The sequence below is a fragment of the Nipponia nippon genome, unplaced genomic scaffold (assembly GCF_047370975.1).
Source record: "Nipponia nippon isolate SJK-2023a ecotype South Korea unplaced genomic scaffold, ASM4737097v1 scaffold_5, whole genome shotgun sequence".
Classification (NCBI taxonomy): domain Eukaryota; kingdom Metazoa; phylum Chordata; class Aves; order Pelecaniformes; family Threskiornithidae; genus Nipponia; species Nipponia nippon.
Window position 1 is genome coordinate 42,163,650 of NW_028262369.1, and position 23,038 is coordinate 42,186,687.

The window sequence follows — 23,038 nt, forward strand, 5'->3', positions numbered from 1 at the left end:
ACTGATATAGACTGGTGGAAGAAAATAGTCTTTGGTCTTTAAGCAGCAATTCAAGCTTGAATTTTTAATGTATGAATGATAGCCAATTTCTGGTTTCTTAAAACAGCTTTTTTAATGTGCTTTTATCTAATTGTGTGCATTTTTCAAATTGTGCTAAAAGTGTAGCACGATTTGTCTCAGAAGTGGGAATGTATAAAAGCGCTTGACTTCTTAAACCAGGTATATATTTTATATGGCTGCACAGCACAGATTTAGATGACAAACAGCTTGTGTTAATTTTCTTATTTAAAGCCATACCTTAAGATGACCTGAAAGATGAATAGGTTTTGAGTAGCTTAGAAATAAATGTAAGCATACTTTTGTTCAACACTTAAATTTACACTCTGATGGTGATACTTGTTTATAGGACATGAACACAGCCATTCTCTATTTAATGGTGGTCTCAGCCATGGACACAGTCATGGAGGTCATGGTCACAGCCATGAACATAAACATGGCCATGGACACACTCATGATCATGGCCATAGCCATGGACACTCTCACGGTCAGGATTATTGTCACAGTAAGTACTTAGTTAATGTCATACACCATCTTAACTCAATTTAAATTTGCTATTAATGATTGAGGGGGAAAAAAAAGAGAGGGTGCTGGCAGCTTGTTGCGAGCATACATGGAAGTAGTTTCACTAAATGTGTGGTATGCTATGCCACCGCCATGTTTTGTGGCTCATTTTGGTAAACGCTGTTTCACTTCCATTAAGTTCAGTGGTAGTTTTTTAAAGGTTTTGCTTTACCTACATTTTTTGAATGTTCACCATAACGTTATGTGTTGGCAAAAGATAAAACAGATGTATGCTATAGCAATATAATGAAATCAGTTATCAAGTGCTCTGTTTCAATTTTTCATTAAAATCAATAAACAAAGTTAAGCTGGTTTTGCTAGTGTTCTCCATTTGAATAATTTTACACCTCAAGATATTAGGTAAGATGAAGAAGCAACTTTACTTTGGCTACTTAGGGGTTGATACGTCGTACTTGGTTTGTGATCTCAAATACAAGATTTTCCCCATCTTGTGTAGTTGTAATCTGTTTTAAAGCTGGTTATGGAAAAGGTACTTGGTATCTTAGCTATGCATAAATCTTTTCTATAAAGGCAACCAATCTGTGAAGAGGTGTCCATGCAAAATATCATCGGTAGCCTTCACTATGGGAGAAGAGACAGTGTGGTTACTACCTATTTGAAACAACGCAAATGGAAGCCTTATTGTAATGCAGCGTTGTCAATCTTCCCTGCCTAAGCTATGAACTAGAATCTGATGTGACTGAAAATGTGCACATTTGGAGCGGGGAATAGTGTGGTAACTTGCAGACAGGAGGTGACAAAGAGTATAAAAATATTTACTTGTCCCTTCCTTGCTATTTTTAGTAGAAAATTGGTGCTTGCTCTCCAAGTGCTGTCCTGGAGTTTGGTTGGAAAGCAGGAGCTCCCCCTCCTGCCTCTTCCTTGCTCTTCCCATGCCCCCCACCCCACTGGAATAGCAAATGTAGCTATCTGTTTTGTGCAATTTGGTATTCCAGTTAGCTTTTGCATAAATTATTATATTTCTTTACTAGAAGTCATTTGCTATCCTTTAACAAGTATTTCTTAAAGTATCTTGCTGACGTGTTCCACAGAGGCATTAATCTGCTTGGATGAGAGGGGTTTTTGACTTAGTTCTACCTTCTCCAAGTCTTGTCCTTGTTGTTTTACATTAGGTATAAATGCTTGCTTAAGTGAAATATTTCTGGTTAGCGAATTTATTTGACCTTACTCTTCTTGCTTGCGTGTATGGCTTGTTTTCTTGAGGGGGCCTTATTTTGCTAGATACTAGAAAGGTCTTATTTCTCAGTTTGTTTTCATTAAAAAACAAATGTTAATCTTTATATATCTATAAAATCTATTGTGTAAAGTGGTATTTTCTTTTAAAAAATGTGTTTTAAGACTTTTAAATTAATTGCTGTGTTAAAGAACAATAGCTAGAGTAAAAGCTAGTCATTGTGAGCAGCTTATCTGTTCAAGAAATTTCAGAAAGGAAGACCATAACAGAATATACCACTAGAGAGAGCCTTTGTACAGGTTAATATGCCAATAATTGTCTTCACAGATGACCATTCTCTTGAAGGGATGGCTGGATCCAGCAAACAGATTTTACAAGGTATGATGAGAATAAGTATAGTGGTTTAATAGTTTTATTGTGGTCTGCCTGCCTGTGACTGTTTGTCACACATCTGTTTTAGAGGGTGCCTCTGGGTAAATCCTACATTTTTTTTAGAGGAGTTATTTTATGAAGTCTCCTTCCACCTGTAAACAGAGCAGTGCTATACCTTGTGCATGGCTAGGTGTTGAGACATTCACTGAAGTCTAAATGTAGTGTAGTGTCAACACAGATTAAAAGGGAGATCGCAAAAGCTGGGATTCAGCTTCTGTTACTGATGCTGAAAAATCAAATACTAAAAATCTAGGAAAGAGTGGTTAAAAGCAGAAACCTAAGGAGTCTAATTGCACTGTATGCTCTGGAAAGTGAAAAACAGTATTATTAAGAAAGAATGTAGTTAAAAAATGCAGATTGATATAATTGTTAAAGGGTACCTGAGCTTAAAACTTGTATTTCATCAAGCTATTACAGTTGGTTTAGACAAGATGGTAATTCACTCTAAATTGCTTGAAGGAGTGTTGGAGTCCATGATCTCCTGAGCATTAGTGTAAGTAAATTACTGATAATTTAGATGTCAGTTTTGAGCTTTGATAATTTTTTTTTGAAGTGGTCAAAAGTTAGAGGGAGAAAATTATGTAATGTAAGAGGTAGTAATTATTTGGCATACCCAAATGGACACACTGTTTTCTCTTATTGGGTGATTTTCTGGCTTGTTTGTAGTCCTTGAAAAGGAACATTTTCAACCTCTTTCAGAAATTATAGTATATCATATTATGTATATGTATGTTCAGTACTTCGTTAGGAGATATTTGAAAGTCAGTCTTTTCACAAAAGGCACATTTTAATTGAGGCAGATTAAAAAGACTCAATTTTATATAACTTTATTTTAATTTTTCAATACTGTGGTGGGTTGGCTCTGGCCAGCAACTAAGCACCCAGGAGCTGCTCGCTCACTCCTGCAGTGGGACAGGGAAGAGAATTAGAAGAGTCAAAGCGAGAACTACTCTTGGATTGAGATAAAGACATTTAGTAAGTGAAGGGAAAAAAAAAACCAAACCAACCCAAGTGATGCAAAGACAATTGCTCACCGACTCCCACCAGCAGATCAATGTCCAGGAAGCCTCTGAGCAACAGCTAGTTTGGAAAGACAGCACCCCAGTTTTATTGCTGAGCGTAATGTTATATGGTATGGAATATCCCTCTGGTCAGTTCGGGCCAGCTGTCCTGGCTGTGTCCCCTTGCAGCTTCTTGCCCACCCCAGCCTACTTGCTGTGGGGGCAGAGTGAGAAACAGGCGGCCTTGATGCTGTGCAAGCGCTGTTTGGCAATAGCTGAAACATTGGTGTGTGATCAACACGGCTTTAGTCACAAATCTAAAACGCAGCATCATGCAGGCTGCTATCGAGAAAACCGAACTCCATCCCAGCCAGACCCAGTACAAACGTAAACTTGGAAAAATCACTAAAAAGCTGTTTTATAGTTGTGCGTTGTTTTTAGTGAGAAGAGATTATCTGAGCCTGGAGAACTGTATTCAAAAAGCTGTTTCTGAATGACTGTTCCTGTCATTGCCAGCAGAGAGCTCCAAAGGCTAAATTTTAGCTAGCTGCGAAGTGCTTGTTTCTCTGTGTTTTAAGGTAGCGTGTTACTCTTCAAAGTAAGAGTGAAGTTGTTCATGTTTGCAGTATTGTTTAATTCTCAAAATCATTTGTCTTGAATGTCTTTGCCAAATAACTTCTACAAGATATTGTCAGTGAAACATTAGCATCTTTCAAAGCTTTACAGAGCTGTTTCTGTTAACAGTCTTTCCATCTTATACAGTACTTATCGTTGTCTGTAGGCATCAGGGAACATAAGTTTCTTTACTGTAATATGGGTGGGTATTGAATGAAAAAAATTTAGCTACATCTGTTAATCACTGCTCAAGTTGATAGCCACGCCATGAAATACACCTGACTGCTAAGTGCAGAAAATAATGTAAATTCTTCAAATGCACTATGTTCTACAAATATGTTGAAATCCTGTGACCAATTTCTGTGTTTGACCAAAAATTGACCACAAATTTAACAAATATCAATCATGTTATCTAGTTCTTGCAACTCTTCTCCATAAACTCTTTGAAATACTCCATTAGCTTTAAGAATACCAAATTGTAATGATATTAATTAATCTCTTACAGGTGTATTTCTACACATTGTTGCAGACACCCTCGGAAGTATTGGTGTAATCATATCTGCTATATTGATGCAGAACTACGGTCTAATGATAGCAGATCCTATTTGTTCAATGCTGATAGCACTACTTATAGGTGTAAGGTAAGCGTTGCCATCACTGATATTTGGTAGTATTTTTGATGCTAGTTACAGCACAAGTTACAGCTCAGAAGAAAAGGTTTGTCTGTTATGCTAACGACTTACGGCGTTTGCTTTTCTTCCAAGAGTGATATCGTTCCGCTGTTCTGGTGTGCTCTTACATGAGCTATCTTTCTTTTCCTTTTCTACAGCTACAGCTTTTGCTCTTAAATCTGCATATTTTACCCCGTTTGCATAATACTACAAAATGTCTTTCAGGTTCAAACTGTAGAAAGCTTCCTTTCTGTATTTAGTACATGCTTACATAAACCGATGTAGTCTAGTAAATGGAGCAGAATGGCTTCAGGGCAGCAGAGTTGAGCCTGCTGGCACAGGATGTGTCCTTGTCCTTGACAAATCAAGGCCGGTAATTCCCCCCCCCCCCCAGGGAAAATGGTCTTTTCCTTTGTATTTGTATTCTGAGACATCCTTATTCCTTTTAAGATCTGATGGAAATGCTTCAAGTAGTTCTGGGCTTTCCTGGTTGTTGCTTACCAAGATCACTGTAAATGTGAAGCTATTTGGATTAGATTGGACAGGCAAACATTTCATTCAGTGATGCTGTTATTGAGGCTTTTCGGGCAGCAGTTTCAATGGTGGCACAGGGCAGAGTGCCACAACTCCAGTTACAACCTAATAAGTGAACACTTTTGTCTCTTCAGCAGTGCTGAATGTCATCTGATTAACTGCAGCTACTTACGCTTATACTATATATGGCATGTTTATACCATATGCATGGCAGCATTCACAGAATTATTGATGTGAATCTCCCTATTTATCAGAGTAGGGCCCCATGCGTCAGGCACTAAATGCCCACAGAAATCTGTGTGCTAGAGATCACTATTAAATTACCACTTTAATATAAACTTAATATCTTGACTTAAACCTCCTGTAACTTCATAAAGGACAAATTATTACAAACTAATTCTATTACTGAAATCTCAAAAAATGGGAAGGAAAATGTGCAGGTTACCAAGGGTGAAGAAGCTACTGCTGAGGTAATAGCTGAGTAAAACACAGGTTTCCATACACTTTGTATTTTAAGGGTCTAGCTTTGTGTACAGCAAAGCACATGTGGAGTGCTGATCAGAAAATACCACGTGAATGAGAATTTTTTTTTTTTCTTCCATTTGCACAGAGCTTGGAAGAAGTCTACCTTCCGTAACAGAGGTTTCATAATAAAGCTGTTGATAGGTCTTCTAGCACAGTTAGGAGGAACATCTGAGGTCTGAGTTCTATGCTGAAAATGCTGGAGAAGTTCACTGTTTGGTGTGTCTTTTGACCTGATACCAGACCTCAGCCTGTAACATTATTTTGTTGGTCCATGACACTATAAATGATCTCTAGACTCATTATGCTAACTGAGTGCAGTCAGCTGCATCATAGTCAGTAGAAGCAAGCCTGCATTTCTTGCAGACTGACACATCCTGGCACAGTAGTGGAGCAAACACTAATTGCAGGGGATTTTTTAATTTTTTTTTTTTTTAAGCAGTCCAGCAGACTTAACTACTGATGGCTTTGCTTGCAATGTACTTAAATGAGATCATAAACAAGATGACTGGCAGTTTCAGATGGATACTCTTTGAGGGCTCGGGTCCCCTTTTGTGTCGTTTGACTTTACACTTACACTTGTGGACATAAAGTGGTCATTGTTTGACCACTTACACTTCTGGACATAAAACCATTTTTTATTCTGCCTTATTCTTCAGTATGCTGTGTGTGTGAAGTGCTCGTCTAGAATTAATGCAAAAGGTTTTTCAGATTTTCCCATAAGGGGATCTTTTGTAACAGCAATATGAGGGCCCAACTGATGATTGCTAGGATATATAATAGTTTTGTCCTTAATCTTTTCAAGTCACCTAAATCTAATGTAGAGAAAAGATTATACTGAAATTTTGTGGAATTTAAAATTTGAGGGGGAAAACACTGTTTGCAAAAAGACTTTAAACTGATAGTGACAAGAGCTGTGTCTAGTTTTTTTAACTTGTCTGTTTGCTGATGGGGTGCGTGTGGGTTTGAGGTGGGGAGGAGGGGGATGTTCAATATCTAGTACAGGGATTCCTGGCCACTTATGCCGGCCTAGTTGCAAACTTGATAAATAACTTCTCTGGGGGATTTGGCTTTAGATTAAATAATTGTCTGCTGTTTCAGGGGAGTATTTGTCAATTTTACTTGTGCAGAGTAGCCCACTCATGTCCCTTTACTACTTAAACCAACTTTGATAAGGTGGAGTGGGATAAGAGTACACGGTGCCCCAACGAGTGGACCCATGCATGCGTGTGTAAAAATCAGGATCTGTTCTTTGTGGCTGTGATAAAGCAAGCATAGTTTTGAGTCAATGATGCAAAAGCCAGTCTGATGAAGTTGTCCAAAAGTTTTAATGCTGTCTGTAGACTTTCCCCTAGTTGGGACCGTAAAGCTTTGCTTCTTTCAGATAGGGTTGTGTAAAAACCCCAGGGTGCTGTCTCTTCTTACAAGAGTACTTTAGCTGATTGGTTTAAATGTAAATAGCAGGGTAGTTTATTGCTGATTTTCCAAAGCTCTTTTGCATGACTCCACATTTTAAGTATATGAAATTGTCCGTTTCCATTTTAATTAGCTGCTTAGACCTCTGGTTCTACATTAAATGTATTAGTAACTGATGAACTAGAGCAGGCAACATTCTCCTTACTCTCCTTAATGTTAACCAACAGCTCTTAGTGAAAGCAAAACCTTGAGCGTGGATCTTCTTCTATGTCTTTGAGTACTCTGAAGCTTTAAAATAAAGCAGTTCAAATGTCAAAATCTGTATGGAAATGCTTTTGCTCTTGGCTGTCAACTTGTTATTTGGGAGGGAGACTTCTTTCCTAGGAGAATGTCTCTTTATGCGTGTATATCTTAGGAAACAGTTGTGAATATTGCAGATGGCTACATGAGTGCAAATCTAAAGTCATGGTGGGAGAGTGGTCCAGACTTGAATATTTTCTGTTAATTTTTAGATAATGAGGATACGCTGTTCTGAATGTTATAGTCTAGAAACCCCACTGGTTGTATATGAAAATAAAGTATACATTGCGCAAATTATTTTCATAAAGTTGGAAATTCCCAATAAAATACAAACTGGTAAATGAATTTTCACTCATGTTGGTTGGTGGCTTTCTCCTCTAAGGGAAGGATCCTCAGACCAGTCTAGATTACAGTATCGCTTTGGATGTGTGTTCAGTCTAAGTAGTTAGTGGGCTTTCCAGCTGGAACGAGCTTGCATAGAGATGAATTAAGACAGAATTGTAGATGTAAATTTGAGGCAGGAGTCTTCTAGAGGAGAAACACCATTCTTGTAAACAGGATAATAAAGCGCTTTGAAAGAAGTCTTTGGGTTCCTAACTTTAAAAAGTAGCTTTCTTAATCAGCTGAACAATCTGGGACGCTATCACTATCGGGATTTGGGAAAGATTATGATGGGTATTATTGGAAGTATGTATTCAGAAACACGTTTGAATTATTTTCAACAAAATCAGGTTTATTTTCTGATGCTGAGCTTTAGGTACGTGTATTTAAAAGAGAAATTCTTGTGGTAATAGGTGCAGGAGGAGCAAAGACAATGGTGTGACAGTAGTCAGGTGTGTGGGTTTGAGACTAGTGAGAATCCATTCCATCTTTTCAACAAATTACATTTGCGTGTTTTTTGGCCTGATGAGAGATTGTTACAGGAAGATCTAAGTAATGCATTAATGTGACGCCATCATAGAACCAACTTGCAGCTTTTATATCCTGTAAAGATACTATGATGCAAGTAGCACAAAGTAATGTAGAAAAGTAATTAGATTAAAATGAAAGAATAACAGATGTTGACTTTGGTATCCATTACTGGATGTGGGATAGTATTTATGAAGTCACATGGTATTTTGCTCTTACTTTCTTGAAGTAAGCAAATGAGTATAGTGGACTAACAAAACTATCGCCAAGAACTTTCAGGTTCTCAAATCTAGCTGCTTCTTTAGCTGAGTTTGTATTGAAATTTTCTTGAAATTGAAAATAATTGTCTCACTGAATAAGTATTTTGCAGTTCAGTTTCATAATTTTCCTGAACCTGATGATTAAACATAGTTTAATTTAAAAATATATACCAGTAAATCTGCATTAGTATGTTACATTTTGCATGTCCAAGTAAATATTTAATCAAAATGTGGATATCATAGTGCACTTGATTTTTTTTTAATATACTTTAAGGTCATTAAGTAGCTGTTGCAATTTGTTTATGCCATTGCAGTAAACTGTGTTTTTGTTGAAACTATGATGATACTGTGTCATTAGATTTCAAATACAAAATGAATACATTTTAGGAATGTGTATAGAACATTTTGTGTAGTCCAAATGTATCAGGCAAAGGTGTAAGCTGGATAGAGTTAATTTTAAATTACTTAAACTGTAAAAGTAATGTTTTTGATTCATGTACAGTTAATCTTTGAGATAAAAAGCTGAAATACGATGCCTTTAGAGGTTCATGAGTCTCTTTGAGGAACATTTTAATAGCTTGCATTTTAGCAAGGAAATTTTCAAGAAAATGTTACATGAAAACTGAAACACAAAATTAAGAAATTACTGAGTAAAAGGTGAATTTAGTGTTTAATACTTGGTACGTTTTTAGTTGTTTGAGGGTTTAATGAAGTTTATATTTTGCCTTTTTTTTTTTTTCCCCCTTAATAAAATGTGCATATATCACTTAACCAGGTAGTTATTTGGCTTCAATCATGTATCCTCCAAGTTACTGCTTAATGGTCTGGGTTTGACTTACCTATCCTACCTATGCCCTGCACACTCTGTTTGATCCAGGGCTCTTTTTACAGAAAGAATCTGTATTCTTTCTGGATTACTTACCTGTCCAAAGAAGGAATAAAGGCAGAACACAAATCCTTATTCCCTTCCGTGGAACTATGTCTAATAAGCCAGTAGAATTATCAAAGCAGTTGCATGCAAGTGCAGAGGGGAATCATTGCTCTTAATCCAAGATTGCTTGCGTCTAGATGAAGTAACTGTTCGTTCATTTTACGTTGAGTGTTTGCTTGCTTCAGCGTTGGGCAGCGCTCTCTGATTTACTTGAGTCTTGCCTGCTCCTATTAGTGGGTCTTCTCTGTTCAGTTTTCTGAAATGATGGCAACGCTTGCCAAAAGAAAACACAAAAATATCTGTATAGGATGACTAAAGAACTTATCGTTGCATTATAAAGCTGTACAGCCTCTCATTTGTAACCTATTTTGTCTTGTGCAGATGCACGAAGGGTTCAGCAATGCCTCTTCAGAGAAGTCAAGCAGTGCTTTTAATTCAAATGGTTGACCCTTCCTGTAGACAACATCCCTAATCAGTGCAAATGGTCAACTACTGACACGATTGCTCTGCGTTGCTCCCGTGATCCTTCACTAAGGCTGCTTTAAGGTGACATATTCTCTGCCTAACTCCTTGTGTGAGTTAGCACAGAACATTCTGGCTGCGCAGTGAAAATCCAGTGTGGGGTTCTTCTGAGGTTGTTCTCACTGACAAACAAATACACTTCTAAGCTTAGCGGAAGCAGAAATCGGGTAGCTCTTACTAGAATATAGAGAGAGGTAGAGATCAGTCACTTCCCTTTAGCAGACTACGACTCTACGTCCCAGTAAAAGCCTGTCTTCAGTAGGATTATATAGAAATACTGTTAATACCCATTACATCTCATGCTTTAAAATTTATCTTTTTGGAGGAAGAAGAATAGCCCACATATTACCGCTCTGATATAGAGAGGCAAAGGCATGAAGTCAGATACTTCCCACTGTGCAAATTTCATGATGCTTTTACTTGCTGTAGAAGGTTGTGTTTTCTCCATTTATGTACTTATCTGTTGAGTCTTGACAGACAGAGGGCTTGGTAGTTTGTGGTTTCTCAATTGAAGGGCTATATCCTGCAATCTTTTAAAATCGCTGCTTCATAAATCTATGGCCAATTCTGAAGGGTGAAGCTGGTGTGGGTGGAGGGTTGCAGCTCGTGAGCGCTCCTGGATGCTGCCACTAATATCTGATGAATCTTTCTTTGATTACTTTCTGTACTATCTCGTGCAAGTGTCCATTTAATTATAAAGCATAAATAGGACATGTTTAAAATAGATGAGTCTGGTTTACTAGCATTTTGTTTGAAGTCCCTTTTTAAAAAAAGGCTTGGCTATTTCATAGTTGTTCAGGTTGATGCTCTTCAAGTTTTTTTTCCAAGGTGTTTACCTCATAACTTAATGTGCCTGAATCAATAAACAATTTCTCAAGTCTCTAAACTGCTTTTAATATTTAAAACTAAATGTTCATTTATTTTTTAGCCTTAGGATTCTAAGCTTTATTCTGAAATGTTGAAGCAATTTTAGTATTTCGATCAGCTATGTGAAATTAGTCATCAAGCAAAAGCCACAACTCCAGTATAAAGCAAGAAGTCGGTCCGAAACCACTATTAGAGCCACATGTTTCTAGAAAGGCACCGTAGACTAAATATGATACTAGATTGGATAGAGCACGCAGACTACATATTAAGTGGTCAAAGAAATGAGGCAATTTACTTCAGTCATTTTGTGAGGTCGTTTCCATGGGTTACATCATTTTTACATAAGGTCTAGAGATGCCTGAACGTGATATAATATGAAAGAGCTTTGGGGGAGGAGGTGCCTGTAACGTTAGGGGTATATGCCTAGAAAGTTTGAGGCATAACAGTAATAAAAAAAATCACTTTTTTAAATGAAGTGCTGCATTCACAAAGATTCAGAAGGAATGTTCTATAGCAAAACTCCCCCAAATTAGCATGCTTGTCATTGGTGTTGTTTTGAGCCATCGTTGCTGAATGGCATGTGCTACCGTTATTTACAGGGTAAAGGTACTTGCTAGCCTTGCTTGAGAATCAAAGTACTACATTATTATGAGAACAGACAATTTAAAATCGGAAAAGTAAATGGTAAACCTGTTTTCCTTGTCATGGGCAAAGTCTGCAGTCTGATTAAAATTGCCATTGCCTTATAGAAAAATTTTATTAAAGTTCTGAAACAGGCTGACAGTCTTGGCACTGCAGATGTAGATGGTGGCTGGAAAAAAAAAAAGGTTTCGAAATCTGGCTGTAGACTTTCAGCTATGGTATTTGAAGAACCATAGCTGGTCTTGAGTTTTAGCAGTGTTTGTTTACCTTCCACAAAATCTATCGCAAGTATCCTCTATTTTCTATAGTGCTGAGAGCACTAAACAAATTTCCTGCTGTGCTCTGACTACAACAACTGTGTAAAGGGTTCTTTACCCCGCAGTTGTTTTCAGCCTTGCTGTCCAAGGTCACGACAATGCCCGTCTTGCTAGCTATGCCTGCAAAAACAGTGGCATAAACAGGATGGGACTGGAATGGGTATGGGTATTATCTGAATGTGATGCAAGCTGATGAAGAGTCTGATGCTTTCACTCTTTGTTGTTAATCAAGCCATGTGTAGTAGTGGCAGGCTGGGTTTATCAGATTCATGTCAATAGCTTTTATCTGTTTGGACACCTTTCACTTCCTCTGTAACAGTGTATGTGAAAGCGTGATGTGCTGCGAACTCATTTTGCACACGTTATCTGCTTTTGCTATTACGACTTTTGTAGAGGATATGTTTATGTCGCGAGTCTTGCTGTGGGTTAGTGCCTCTTTCAAATTCCATTGTCTTGTAAAAGAGCGTGATATTTTACATTCAAGGCTTTTGGTAATCGTAGACAATTGGAAAATTACGTCTGTTTTAGCAGCAAAGCTTACAGACTGCTTATGCATGAAAAAACTCTCCATTTGGTGAGAACTCAGCATTATTTATTTTCCTTAATAATCTTTTTGTAAATAAAAAAAAAAAGGGGGGAAGTACCAGTGCAATAGTTGCTGCAGAGACAACCACGTGTATTTTGCACTGATGACTCATCAAAAAAAAGGAAAGTTTTGTCAAATTCTGTAACCACATTTTCAGTCTGCTTGGTATCATCATCTTTCCTGGTGTTTTCTTCAGTCACATGAGATGGAACTAATATTTCTAGTGCGTCCTGGCGATTAAGTAGTACTGTTTTTTAGTTAGCGTTTGAGAAAAGAGCATACTGTGTGGAGTTTTTGGTTTTTAATTAAAGGTTTTGTACTTCAGTAGTATGCATGAAACAATGGAAAACCTGAGACATCAGAAAACTGGATTCTATAGTTTGTCGTGTTAAGTTTGGCTTACAGTAAAAGACTGTCTTGTAAGGTAGTGTCCTTTTGGATGCAGAAATGCGTGCATGGACTTCTGTGCTCTAACAGCGTTTATGAGGACATATCCCATCACTGCAGCTGTCTTTTGGCCTTTTCAGCTTTGCAAAAGATAAATTTGTAGCTGAACGCTGTGTCTAAGTGGGAGGAGGGAGGTGTGACCTGGGATATGCTTCAACTTTCACCTGCCGTATCAAGCCACATCCTGATTTACTTCTATTCTTTTGGACTTTTAAGATGTTGCTGTTTCAGTTAAACACCATGGCTTTAGCTTTTTTGTGAAGTCTGGATAAAAGCATAACTTGTGCAGCATTATTGCCAAAAACTTGCCCAGGAGGTTTCTCTCTTAAAGCTTTAGTGTGGAGCCATTACAAATACATGAATACGCGAAATCTTGCCAGTGGGGAGACTACCTTTTAAGCTGTACTGCCTGTACTAGGAGAGGAGTGTCTTTCCCCATTCACCTTTTTGTATATTAGTTGATTTTGAGCTAATGGTTCCAATACATGCTGCTTAAAACTGCAACCCATTGCCTGGCAAGGAGAGACAGTCTTTGGTGCTTGTACACACCCTGCTGATTGCATAGACTTAACCTTGGAAGATCAGTTTCTTAGGCAGCAAGGTTTTCGGGATGAAGCAGATCTTAATTTTAAATGCATCTTCAGCTGAAAAGCTCTCTGAAGGGGTTTTAACTTCCTCTTTTCAGTGTGCATCCTGTTCCAGAATGAATCAACCAGTTTCACTGACCAAATCCTTTTTTGGAATGGGTTAACATGCCCAACCTGCTGGTCTTAAATTTCCATAGGCTGTCTCTCCAAATCTGCCAATTCACTTCCATTCCATCATATAATGTACATCAGTTTCATCAAATAATGTAAATAAGTTGTGCAAATCAGGCAAGTTTTGGTTAGATTTGTTTCATGTTCTTTTTTTTTTTTTTATTTCCACTCTTAGTGGTATGTTCCAATAAAAAGGCAAGCTCCTACAGTCTCCTTTCCTTGAGAAGAAATGTGCAGCCTGTACCTGTGTGTTTTTTGAAGCCTTTGGATGCATGTGTTAGAGTGGCCTTGTTAAATTTATGGGCATGGAGTCAGTGTTCAAAAATCTTGTATTCAGTTTGCATCCTGAACTTGTGTATTGGTCTTTCAAGGTTTTTATTAAGAAGCAAACCTGCATTTAAATAGTGAGTTAAACTGAAATCAATTCAGCAATGGAGTATTTTGACAGCTCCAGCTTCTTTTGATGTAATGCTTGTGACATGGACATTTAGTGAAATGGGTCCATTGATAAGAGAACCTTTTTCCCTAAAACTTATGTGATCCACTGTCTGTAGAATGTGATACTCCAATTAACCTTCCTTTAGACAGGTTGGCAGTTATTGCGTTGCTAAATGTTTAATTGCTTTGGTGACAGGTCTGGTTTAGGCAACTCCTGCTGGCCCCTAATTGATGCTTCCTATTTCTGCACTGATTCCTCAGAAGCAGTGCAGCTGTGTGAGGCCACGTGATGGAGTGCATCAGGCAGAGATTTTGGTTGGAATAACCAGTGTGCCTGCAAGGAGACTTAATTTTAGGGTGGTTGTTTTTCCAGGGGTCCATTAGACGGGAGCCATGCACGCTCTAACTCCCCCCCACCCCTGGCTACCAATTAGCCAAGGAGTGAGCCGAGCAGTTGATCAGCCAGCACTGCTTCCACGTACAAATGGAACCATCTCCTTAAAAATGGAAAGGAAGGGTTAGGTCATGCTGTTCACCATCTGCAAATATACAGCTGGTCTATGCAGTGCGTTCTACATCGCTTCATGAGATTTTAAACAAAGCTTCTGCAGTTTCCTTTAACAGACAGCCCAATTAATCTCCTACAAATGTTTTCTAGTTGCTTTTTATCCTATCACTCTATGTACTCCAGCTGTGATGCCAGTGCTGAACACTGAAATTCAGCTTACAATTTTTGAAATATATCATCATTTTTGGTCTAGAGTGTTAGGTGACTTACATGCTCTTGAAATTAGATTGCTATTTAAGTTTCAGTATTGGGCTATAGATATTTGTCATCCTCTTGAAAATTTTAGGATGTTCTACTGAGGCAGACATGATGCACTGCTCCTAAACAAAAAATCACCATACTGAATACTTAATAAGAGTATAAATTTTTAGTGGTAGCTTTGAGGTATGGGCTTACTGATCTCCTGGTTTTATAAAAGAAAAAAAAAAAGGAAAGTAATAATAATAAAAAAGGGTATTAAGTGTCGTCTTAGTTTGCTGATTAAACAAGACCATTTGGCCAGGAGGGAACCTCTAATTGCTTCCAAATGTTTAATCCTTGAGCTTGGATGAGACCCTATGCTTCGTTCACTTCAAGAATATGCTAAGTTGTCTGTTTCTGACAAAATAACTTTGTTATAGCTGGACTGGGCCATACTAATTTTGTTTTATGATCTCCCCATTATTATCTTAGTTCATAAGAAAAATATGCCTTAAGCCAAACACAAAAGCAAAACCCATTTCAGTTGCATATATTTATGGTTGGTTGTGAGTGATTGCCATTGAAGTAGGTTTTGGTTTTGAACTATACTTATCAGCTGCTTTGTCATATAACTTTTAAGACACTGAGAGATTTCATCTCAAATCCCATGATTAAACTATTAATCTTTTGTGATTGTCCACCAGTTGTCTCTGTGGAAAATCTGGAGGAAAAGTAATCTTGCCTTTAGTAAGACACCATAGCAATTTTGTCAAGCCTTTTATTTTCTGTACCAGGTTTTCATCGCAACTTTCTCAGCTTCTGGTGAAACAACTAAAGAAAAATTCTTCAAGAGCATTAAGGAATGTTATGTTGCTCTTTGTTCTGCATCTTTTGAAAATGTAATAGTAGCTAACTTCCTTTTTTTTCTTTCCAGTATTGTTCCACTTTTAAAAGAATCCATTGGAATTTTGATGCAGCGAACTCCTCCTTCCCTGGAAAATGCCCTGCCTCAGTGCTACCAGAGGGTGAGCTCTTAGGCTGTTTTTGCTTCAGATCAAGCTGCTGACTGAATGAGCCCCAACTGTGTGTATGAGGATATTTTGTGATGTTTTTCCAGTAATGCCTGTGAAAGGTTCCTTAGATTGTACAAATGGAGGTACCAGTTTGATTCTTATCTTGCTGAAGTCCTAAATTGTATGTAGGTTCAACTCAGTTTGTGTTTTAAAATGTGCTCTGTTGGTTTAGAAAAATAGATCCTGAAGCTTTTCCTTTCAAAGTACTTTGTGCTGATACAAAGTGCATAATGTTTTTCAGTTTTGTTCTGGTTTCGTCTCCCTCAAAATCTAGTTCTTAGTAAAATGAGGTGGAGTAACATTGGAAGTGTATTTATAAGAGTACCTAGATTACTCTGGATTTGACCTCTCCCGGTACTCCTGTTTAGCTTATCTGTTACTGTGTTACAACCTGAACATTTGAAGCGCCTTTGCAAAGTTAATACAAAGCACTTGCAGGAGTGCCATCTTTCCTTGGGACGTTACAGGATTGTAATTGTCACAGGGAGGGTTTGCTAAAATGGGACAGAGGAAAAAGAAGGGTTTTGACAGGTCAAACCTAAGCCCTTACAAAATGTTTACATAAATATTAATATATTTCTGTTAATAGTTAGAATCTCTCACAAATTGTTTTATGGGAAAATGCCTGCATTGGTAAAAATTGTTGTTTTAATTGAATGCCCTCTCAAATTTAATACCTGACTTTTCTCTCTTGGACACTGCTGTTTTCAGAAATGGTTTCAGTAAATATATGTAGAATGTAAATGCAGCAAGATACAGAATATGACAGATACGTACAATCTGTATGTTTTCACCTTCCTTACAATTACTGAGATAGTAATAAGGAATTTAACTGAAATACCACAAATTGCACAGTGAACTAGAAGTAAAAGAATGCATTGGCTTTTATACTACTTTCTGTAAAAGAACATAGTACAGATAAACATTTTCTGAAATATATTTTTTAAAAATTTGCTTGTATTTTTAGGTGCAGCAGTTGCAAGGAGTTTACAGTTTACATGATCCACATTTCTGGACCCTCTGTACTGATGTTTACATAGGGACTTTGAAATTATTGGTAGCTCCTGATGCTGATGGAAGGTGGATTCTAAGCCAGACTCACAATATTTTTACTCAGGTATGTCTCATGAGTGGAAATCACATCACAAAGTGTAAATTGCCTGTCATGTGATGTGACATTGTAATTCTTACCAAGAAAAATTAAATATCTCTGGGTTTGGTATCAGTGTGTTTTGAAAAGCTCTGCTCCAGCTGTATAGAACAATTTCAAAATACTCAGTAGTGTAGATGGAATTGCTGTACCTCTCTGCATTAGTTTTTGATGCCACTTAATGGAGATGACAGCTGTAGTTGTCTGAGGTGTACCAAATTAAGTTGAAACCCTATACTGACCGATGAGGAACCAAGAAAATAAATGAGGCTTCCCTCAAGACAGGGCTTCCAACCACAGATTGCACCTACTTAAGTTTTTCACTGTGCTGATGCTGTATTTGTCATTCATTTCTGTCCCGCTAAGAATATATTTGTCGTTCATTCTATCCCTCTAAGAATCCCTGGTCTTTGCATATTTATTTGTCTTTTAGTAACATCCGAGCTATGGTGATCACTAGTTAAAATGTAACCATCAGTGGTCATGCTGTGTATGAACAGTGTGTTCCCCTTTATTTCCCTACAGGTTATATTTTTTTTTATATAGATAGTGATAGCACTTGTAGCTGATATGAAATGCTGGAATTCTTGTGAACAACGGAAGCTCTATTAGTCATAGTTCTTGCCCTGAAATTAAAATCTTACAAATTTCAGGAGGATTTTTATGTTGCTTCCTTATACTTTTAACCATTAAACATGAAATTCAGTTTGGGTGCCTATTCCAGTATAGCTCCTGGATATGAATGGTTTACAAGTAGAACCTAGAGTCTATTAAGATAAAATAGAAAATTCTTCTCCAGGCAGAGAACTTTGTGAAGAATAAAGCTGGAAACTTATTCTCTCTCTTATACCATCCTGAGCCAAACATCCTGGTTTTATTCTTGATGTTGGAGGACTGTATTTGAACGAACTATTACATTTTTCCATAATGTCCTTTCTCTGCTCTTGAGTAAGAGAGAGGGTTCTGTAGCTGATAAGGAGGCAAATGTTCCTGCTTATAACCAGTGTTTTAAATAACAAAATATTGTCAGCTAAAGGGTAATATTTTGGAGATATGTAAATTATTGACTTCTCTAAGTCAGTTAGACAGTGAAGAAAGGGGGCTTCTTGTCAGGTATATTTGATACTGTAAATAAAAAATGCTTCTGTCAACAGTTTAATTAGTGCTTGCATAAATGTTCTTTTCAAAGCTTTCCACAGTGGGGAAAGTCCTTGTGTGCTCACATGCACGTTCTTTCCCTTGTTCTAAATGTTCCATTGGTCTACTGCATTGGCAGCTTTTGTATGTGATGGCTTAGTGAATCGTTTGTGCATCTGATAAGCACCCCTCTTATTAACTGTTTTATAACATTTATTAAGAATGCCAGACTGGATTTTTTTGTTTGTTTGTTTTATGCATCTTGCATACTCAGTTTCTGGACTCTCAGGAGAAACACCATGAAGCCAACCCTACAATATGCTTCCTGGGTACATGGATTCTTTTGACCTCCTTAAATTTTAAGGAATTTTAAATTAGTCAGTCATGGGGAACCCGATAAAAACAAGCACACATACTTGGTTTTATGTTAGAGACTTAGGGAAGGAGGATTTGTTGTTACAAATATTCAAAAATCAAACTTCATTCTTAAAGTTTGGTCCTTTTTGAGATGTTCCATCACATACAGCTCTAGCTTATGGAGTAGGTAGACATCAGTCTGCATGGCTTATTCCGCAGACTATGTAGTTTGAAACTAAGGGATATTTTTTGGGAAGGACTATGCAGAACATTCTATTACATTACGACTAACTTTACATCTCAAGTCTCCAAAGGATTGCATTTTCTGAGTTATCAAGAGCCATGTGTCTAGGAAGGGAACTGGGAGAACAAGGTCTATCATTTTTCTTATCTGACCTATGGTAATAAGCAGAGGAACACTTGGAGCCAGTAGAGATTTTTCTCCTCAGTTATATTGGCCCTCATTAATCTCAGCATGATTGATAGTTGGTTTTGCCACTCAACTGAGCTAAAAGCAAGTTGATGGTAGTTGAAGGCAGTCTGATCTCTAGCAGTGTTCAGCCTCATGCTTCAAGATCACGTTGCATAACCAGTGACCATCACAACATTGTTGCTGGCCTGCCACTGAGGTGAAAATGAAGGACGAATTGATTTTTTAATGCTGTTTTATACTGAATGATGATAAAACTCAGCAAGTCCATCTAAGCCTAGTTAATAGGATTTCTGAGGAGAGAAGTGCTTTCATACAATTCACGTAACTTTACAAGAATTTATTTTAGTGTGTCATGGTGTCATGTAAATTCACGGTAGCCATTGTTGTTTCTTGCTAAAATCTTAGCGTAGAACCAGTTCAAACAACAAATCCCATGTTATGCTTTTGTGCCTACCTCCATTTTAAACTGACAGCTCTTCAGGAAGTTAAACTTGTACAAAAGAAAGTAAGAATTGCTTTTGTGCAGCTTCGTGTGTGACAGTTATTTAGGATGAATCAGAAAAGGTAATGTAGCAAAGCTAATGTTAATATAGAATTACATACGTGCACTTGACTGTGTGAAGAACTATGTGTTCATACAGCGCTCTCAGAGTTTGTAGGTTTCCAAATTGCTAGTAGCTCAGTGAATGACATGCTAAATGTGGAGATGAATTACAGAAAAATAAGATACGGAGTTTTTTTGCTAGGTAACTTACTGATGTGGACCGGTGTTCAGGACAGTTAAATTGCTTTGGCTTTACAGTTTAGTTTTTGTTTGTTTGTTTTTTTTTTTTAAACTCTCCTTCTCTTTTCCATAGGCAGGAGTAAGACAGCTTTACATACAGATTGATGTCGCAGCCATGTAGTGAATTTCTGAAATTGTGCTGTTGGACCAAAGTTTTCTGTACTGTAATGGTATAACAACATACTTCTCAAGACAGAGCCTGCCTCCACCACTCTTCTGGAATTGACTGAATAGATTTCTGCCCTTGGGCTATGGATGGAGTTCACTTTTAAGGAGTAAATATTGAATGAATGTTATGGACTTTGGGTCTTGTCTTTTTGTGGCCCCTAGACTTGTAAGTTTTTGAGGGTTTTTTACTTACTAAGATTGTGGTACTGGAAACCCTGTCATGTGTTCAGTAAAGCTGCTGAAACCACTGCTCATTCCCATGAAACCAGTGTTATCAACAATTGGAAACTTGTTTTGTAGATAATGTCACAGGCTGACATGCTTCAATATAATTGTATGTTTGTACAATTGTTTGTACTTTGCAAACTTAATGAACCAAACCATATTGGGTTTTCAAAGTGCCTTCTATATCAGGAGAGGTGTTTGCCAGCATAAATACAGAGCATCAAGGGGTTTTATTACTTCTACAAATATCTTGTATGCAGTCTGATTATTTACTAGTGATGTATGTGGGGGGTTTGTGTACTTGCATAACTGTAGATGTTAGACTTCCCTTATACTTGCATCTTACCAAACAGACAGAAAAATTCTAAATAGAAAAGGCAAAGCTCTTGTGAAGAGACTTGCTTCCAAAACAAGCTGGATATTTTGTTGCACATATCTTGTGGAAATTATTTTAGTCAAAATATTAGATTTAACTCCAAGTCTTAGTCTCTTCACATTATATGATGCTACTCATGTTCATAGTCACTGAAACGACAGGCAGCTGAGGGAAGATGCTGGTGATGGAAGCAATGCTTGAAGGTTTTTATTTTCTGAATTACGTGGCGGGAAAAATTAAAATCCCTAAATTGTTTGTGAAAGCTTAAATCTCCTTGATTTTAATAGGTTGTAATATTTTTTTATTAAAGTGATTGGTGAGATAACTTTTGCCTTTCCAAATACTGAAAATAGTTGTTCCTGGTGGTTATACCTGAAATGGAAATAAGGACCATGGTTAACGCTGTTAAAGATTATGCTTTTTCCAAGTTGACAAGTCTGATATTTTTTACTATCTTACTGTAGCCTTGTGTGTTTTCATGGGGAAAAAAAAAATTCTCAGTGCATTAAGTTGTTGTTTTCCAGACACATTAGTCTGTCATATTTTTCTAGCATTTATAATCATTTTACACTTTCAGATCTGGGCATTGTTTTCAAAGACAATCTGCTATACTTGGTATTACAGATGATAATTCCACTATGCTGTAGTAGATAACTTAGTAATGGAAGATTTTATAAGAGGGCATTTTACAAACAGAACATTGTGGAGTAAAAAACAAGACAGGCATTTTTCTGATAAATCATAGCCGCTACTGACTGGTATGGATTTTAAGTAGTATTCTGGTACCTGATACATGGTAATACTGAAATCAAGGCCCTCTGAAGCTGACAATGTATGTCTAGTAAGTGCTAGGCACTATGAAAGTACTGAAAAATCATTTGCGGAAATGGTTTGTTTGCCACTGGTGTTGCTGAATTCATGATAAAGATGAAGAGTTTCTTGCATTCGTTCTGTCATTCCTATATAGCACCTGAATTTTGATCTCTTTTCATGTGAAAACACGATGGTTGCCAAATCGATAGGTGGTTCCTGAATTTTCCAGATGAGATATTGAAACATGAATGTTGATTTTGTACAAAGCTTGGGGTGTACTCTTGTGCTTGGAACTGAAAACTGGGTGTAAAAAATAGCAGTAAAAAGTCACGTACATACTGCTTTTAAGCTTTACAGTCTCTTCCAGTCTTCAGATCCTTCTTCGTCCCTATTGCTGGTTTCTGATCCTTTTGGCTTCTCCTGGGGCTGCGGGTGCAGAGTGCCCTTTCAGCTGCCTGCACTGTTCCACACCTCTCTCTTCTGGCCTCCAGCCTGGCACCCGTCAGGCTCCCTGCCCGTCTTGCTTTGCGGGTGCTCTGCCAGGCCTGGAGCTCCTGACCGCAGGAGGGGATCTCAAAGTCACACGGCGCAGGGTAGGGTGCAAGAATCTGTTGAGCAGGTTTGAGTATTGCAGTTTAAGATACTGATTGCATATTAAAATAGGGTTGTGATTATAGGGCAGAGATCCCTCATTGTTTTGTAGTATGTTGCATCTAGACTGCTTCTTGTTGGTTGACAGCATGATTTCTTGATTATTTTTTTTAATAGTTAATATTACTACTATTTGAGGCTAGAGATCAACTGATATCACTTTAAAGGCAAGCATCAGCCAAATTCCTTGCAATCGTGTCATGATGCGAGAGCAGGCTTTGGTTTATATCGTTTTTATACTAGCATGTTTTGGGACTGAGTGTTCCTGGACTTGCTGAAATACTGTAGTGCTGCCCAAGATGCTGGGCTTGGCCACTATTTTAGTTTTCGTAATGAAAAGACAACGGCTACAATTTGTTTCCAAGTGAGAATCTGCCTGAGTGGCAATTGGGTTGGTTGGTTGTTGGTTTGGTGTTTTGTTGTTGTTGGTTTGTTTGCCTTTTTTTTTCCCCAAGATGTACATCTGCAAACTTTTTAAACATGGGAAATTGAGTGAAAAAGCCTATAAGCTGGTTATAATTACACAATATGGATTTTAATAATGTTTTGGACATCTTTTTGTTGCTGATGAGAACTTATCTGATCGTTGGAAGCGTATGTAGAAGTCTGCGTTTTCTAACCAACATAGCACTTTCTTCATTATTTTTAAGGACAACTTGATGCTTTTATAGGAAGAAATGTATCATTTGTTTGTTAAATATAATTGAGGATAGTGTAGGGAAGTCAGACTCAAAGTAGACTTTAAGCCTTTTTAAGCTTTCTGAAAAAGGATAAGCATCACAACATTCTGCAAAAGACAGTAGCTGACATGTCCAGTAGGTAACTAAAGTCACATCTAGTCTGTCAGTAAACAGAGTGACATCTGATTTATTTTTTTCACCTACTAAGGGGATACTTGCTGAGGTGTTAGGAGAGTACAAATCATGCAATTGAAAGTGCAGCTTTTCTTATCCTGAATGACAGCTCCATTATTTTGTGTTTTGCTAATTACCTAACGCTTAGCTTATTATATAACACTTTGCTTTTAACAGTTTATTGGAGATGCATCGCATCTTTTAAACAAAGATTTGTGTGAATGGCTGACATCCAGAAATGGATGAACGTCTGCAGATCGTCTGCTAAAACTCAGCTTCCTGGTA

At 37.5% G+C, this 23,038-nt stretch overlaps 1 protein-coding gene across 4 annotated transcripts in view; it reads left to right on the top strand.

The window, feature by feature from the left end:
• SLC30A7 (solute carrier family 30 member 7) overlaps nucleotides 1-19,962 on the top strand; it is a 30,404-nt gene extending 10,442 nt beyond the window's left edge. For 3 of the 4 annotated variants that reach the window (XM_087734495.1, XM_087734496.1, XM_087734497.1), the window contains 6 exons: nucleotides 407-562; nucleotides 2,144-2,194; nucleotides 4,370-4,505; nucleotides 15,667-15,757; nucleotides 16,773-16,922; nucleotides 19,740-19,962. In XM_087734495.1, coding sequence (XP_087590621.1) covers nucleotides 407-562; nucleotides 2,144-2,194; nucleotides 4,370-4,505; nucleotides 15,667-15,757; nucleotides 16,773-16,922; nucleotides 19,740-19,787 — 632 coding nt within the window. In that variant the 3' untranslated portion in view covers nucleotides 19,788-19,962. Of the gene's footprint in view, nucleotides 1-406; nucleotides 563-2,143; nucleotides 2,195-4,369; nucleotides 4,506-9,788; nucleotides 9,954-15,666; nucleotides 15,758-16,772; nucleotides 16,923-19,739 lie in introns of those variants that run through there. The other variant, XR_015699266.1, reaches the window with a different exon arrangement.
• The last annotated feature ends 3,076 nt before the right edge of the window (nucleotides 19,963-23,038 follow it).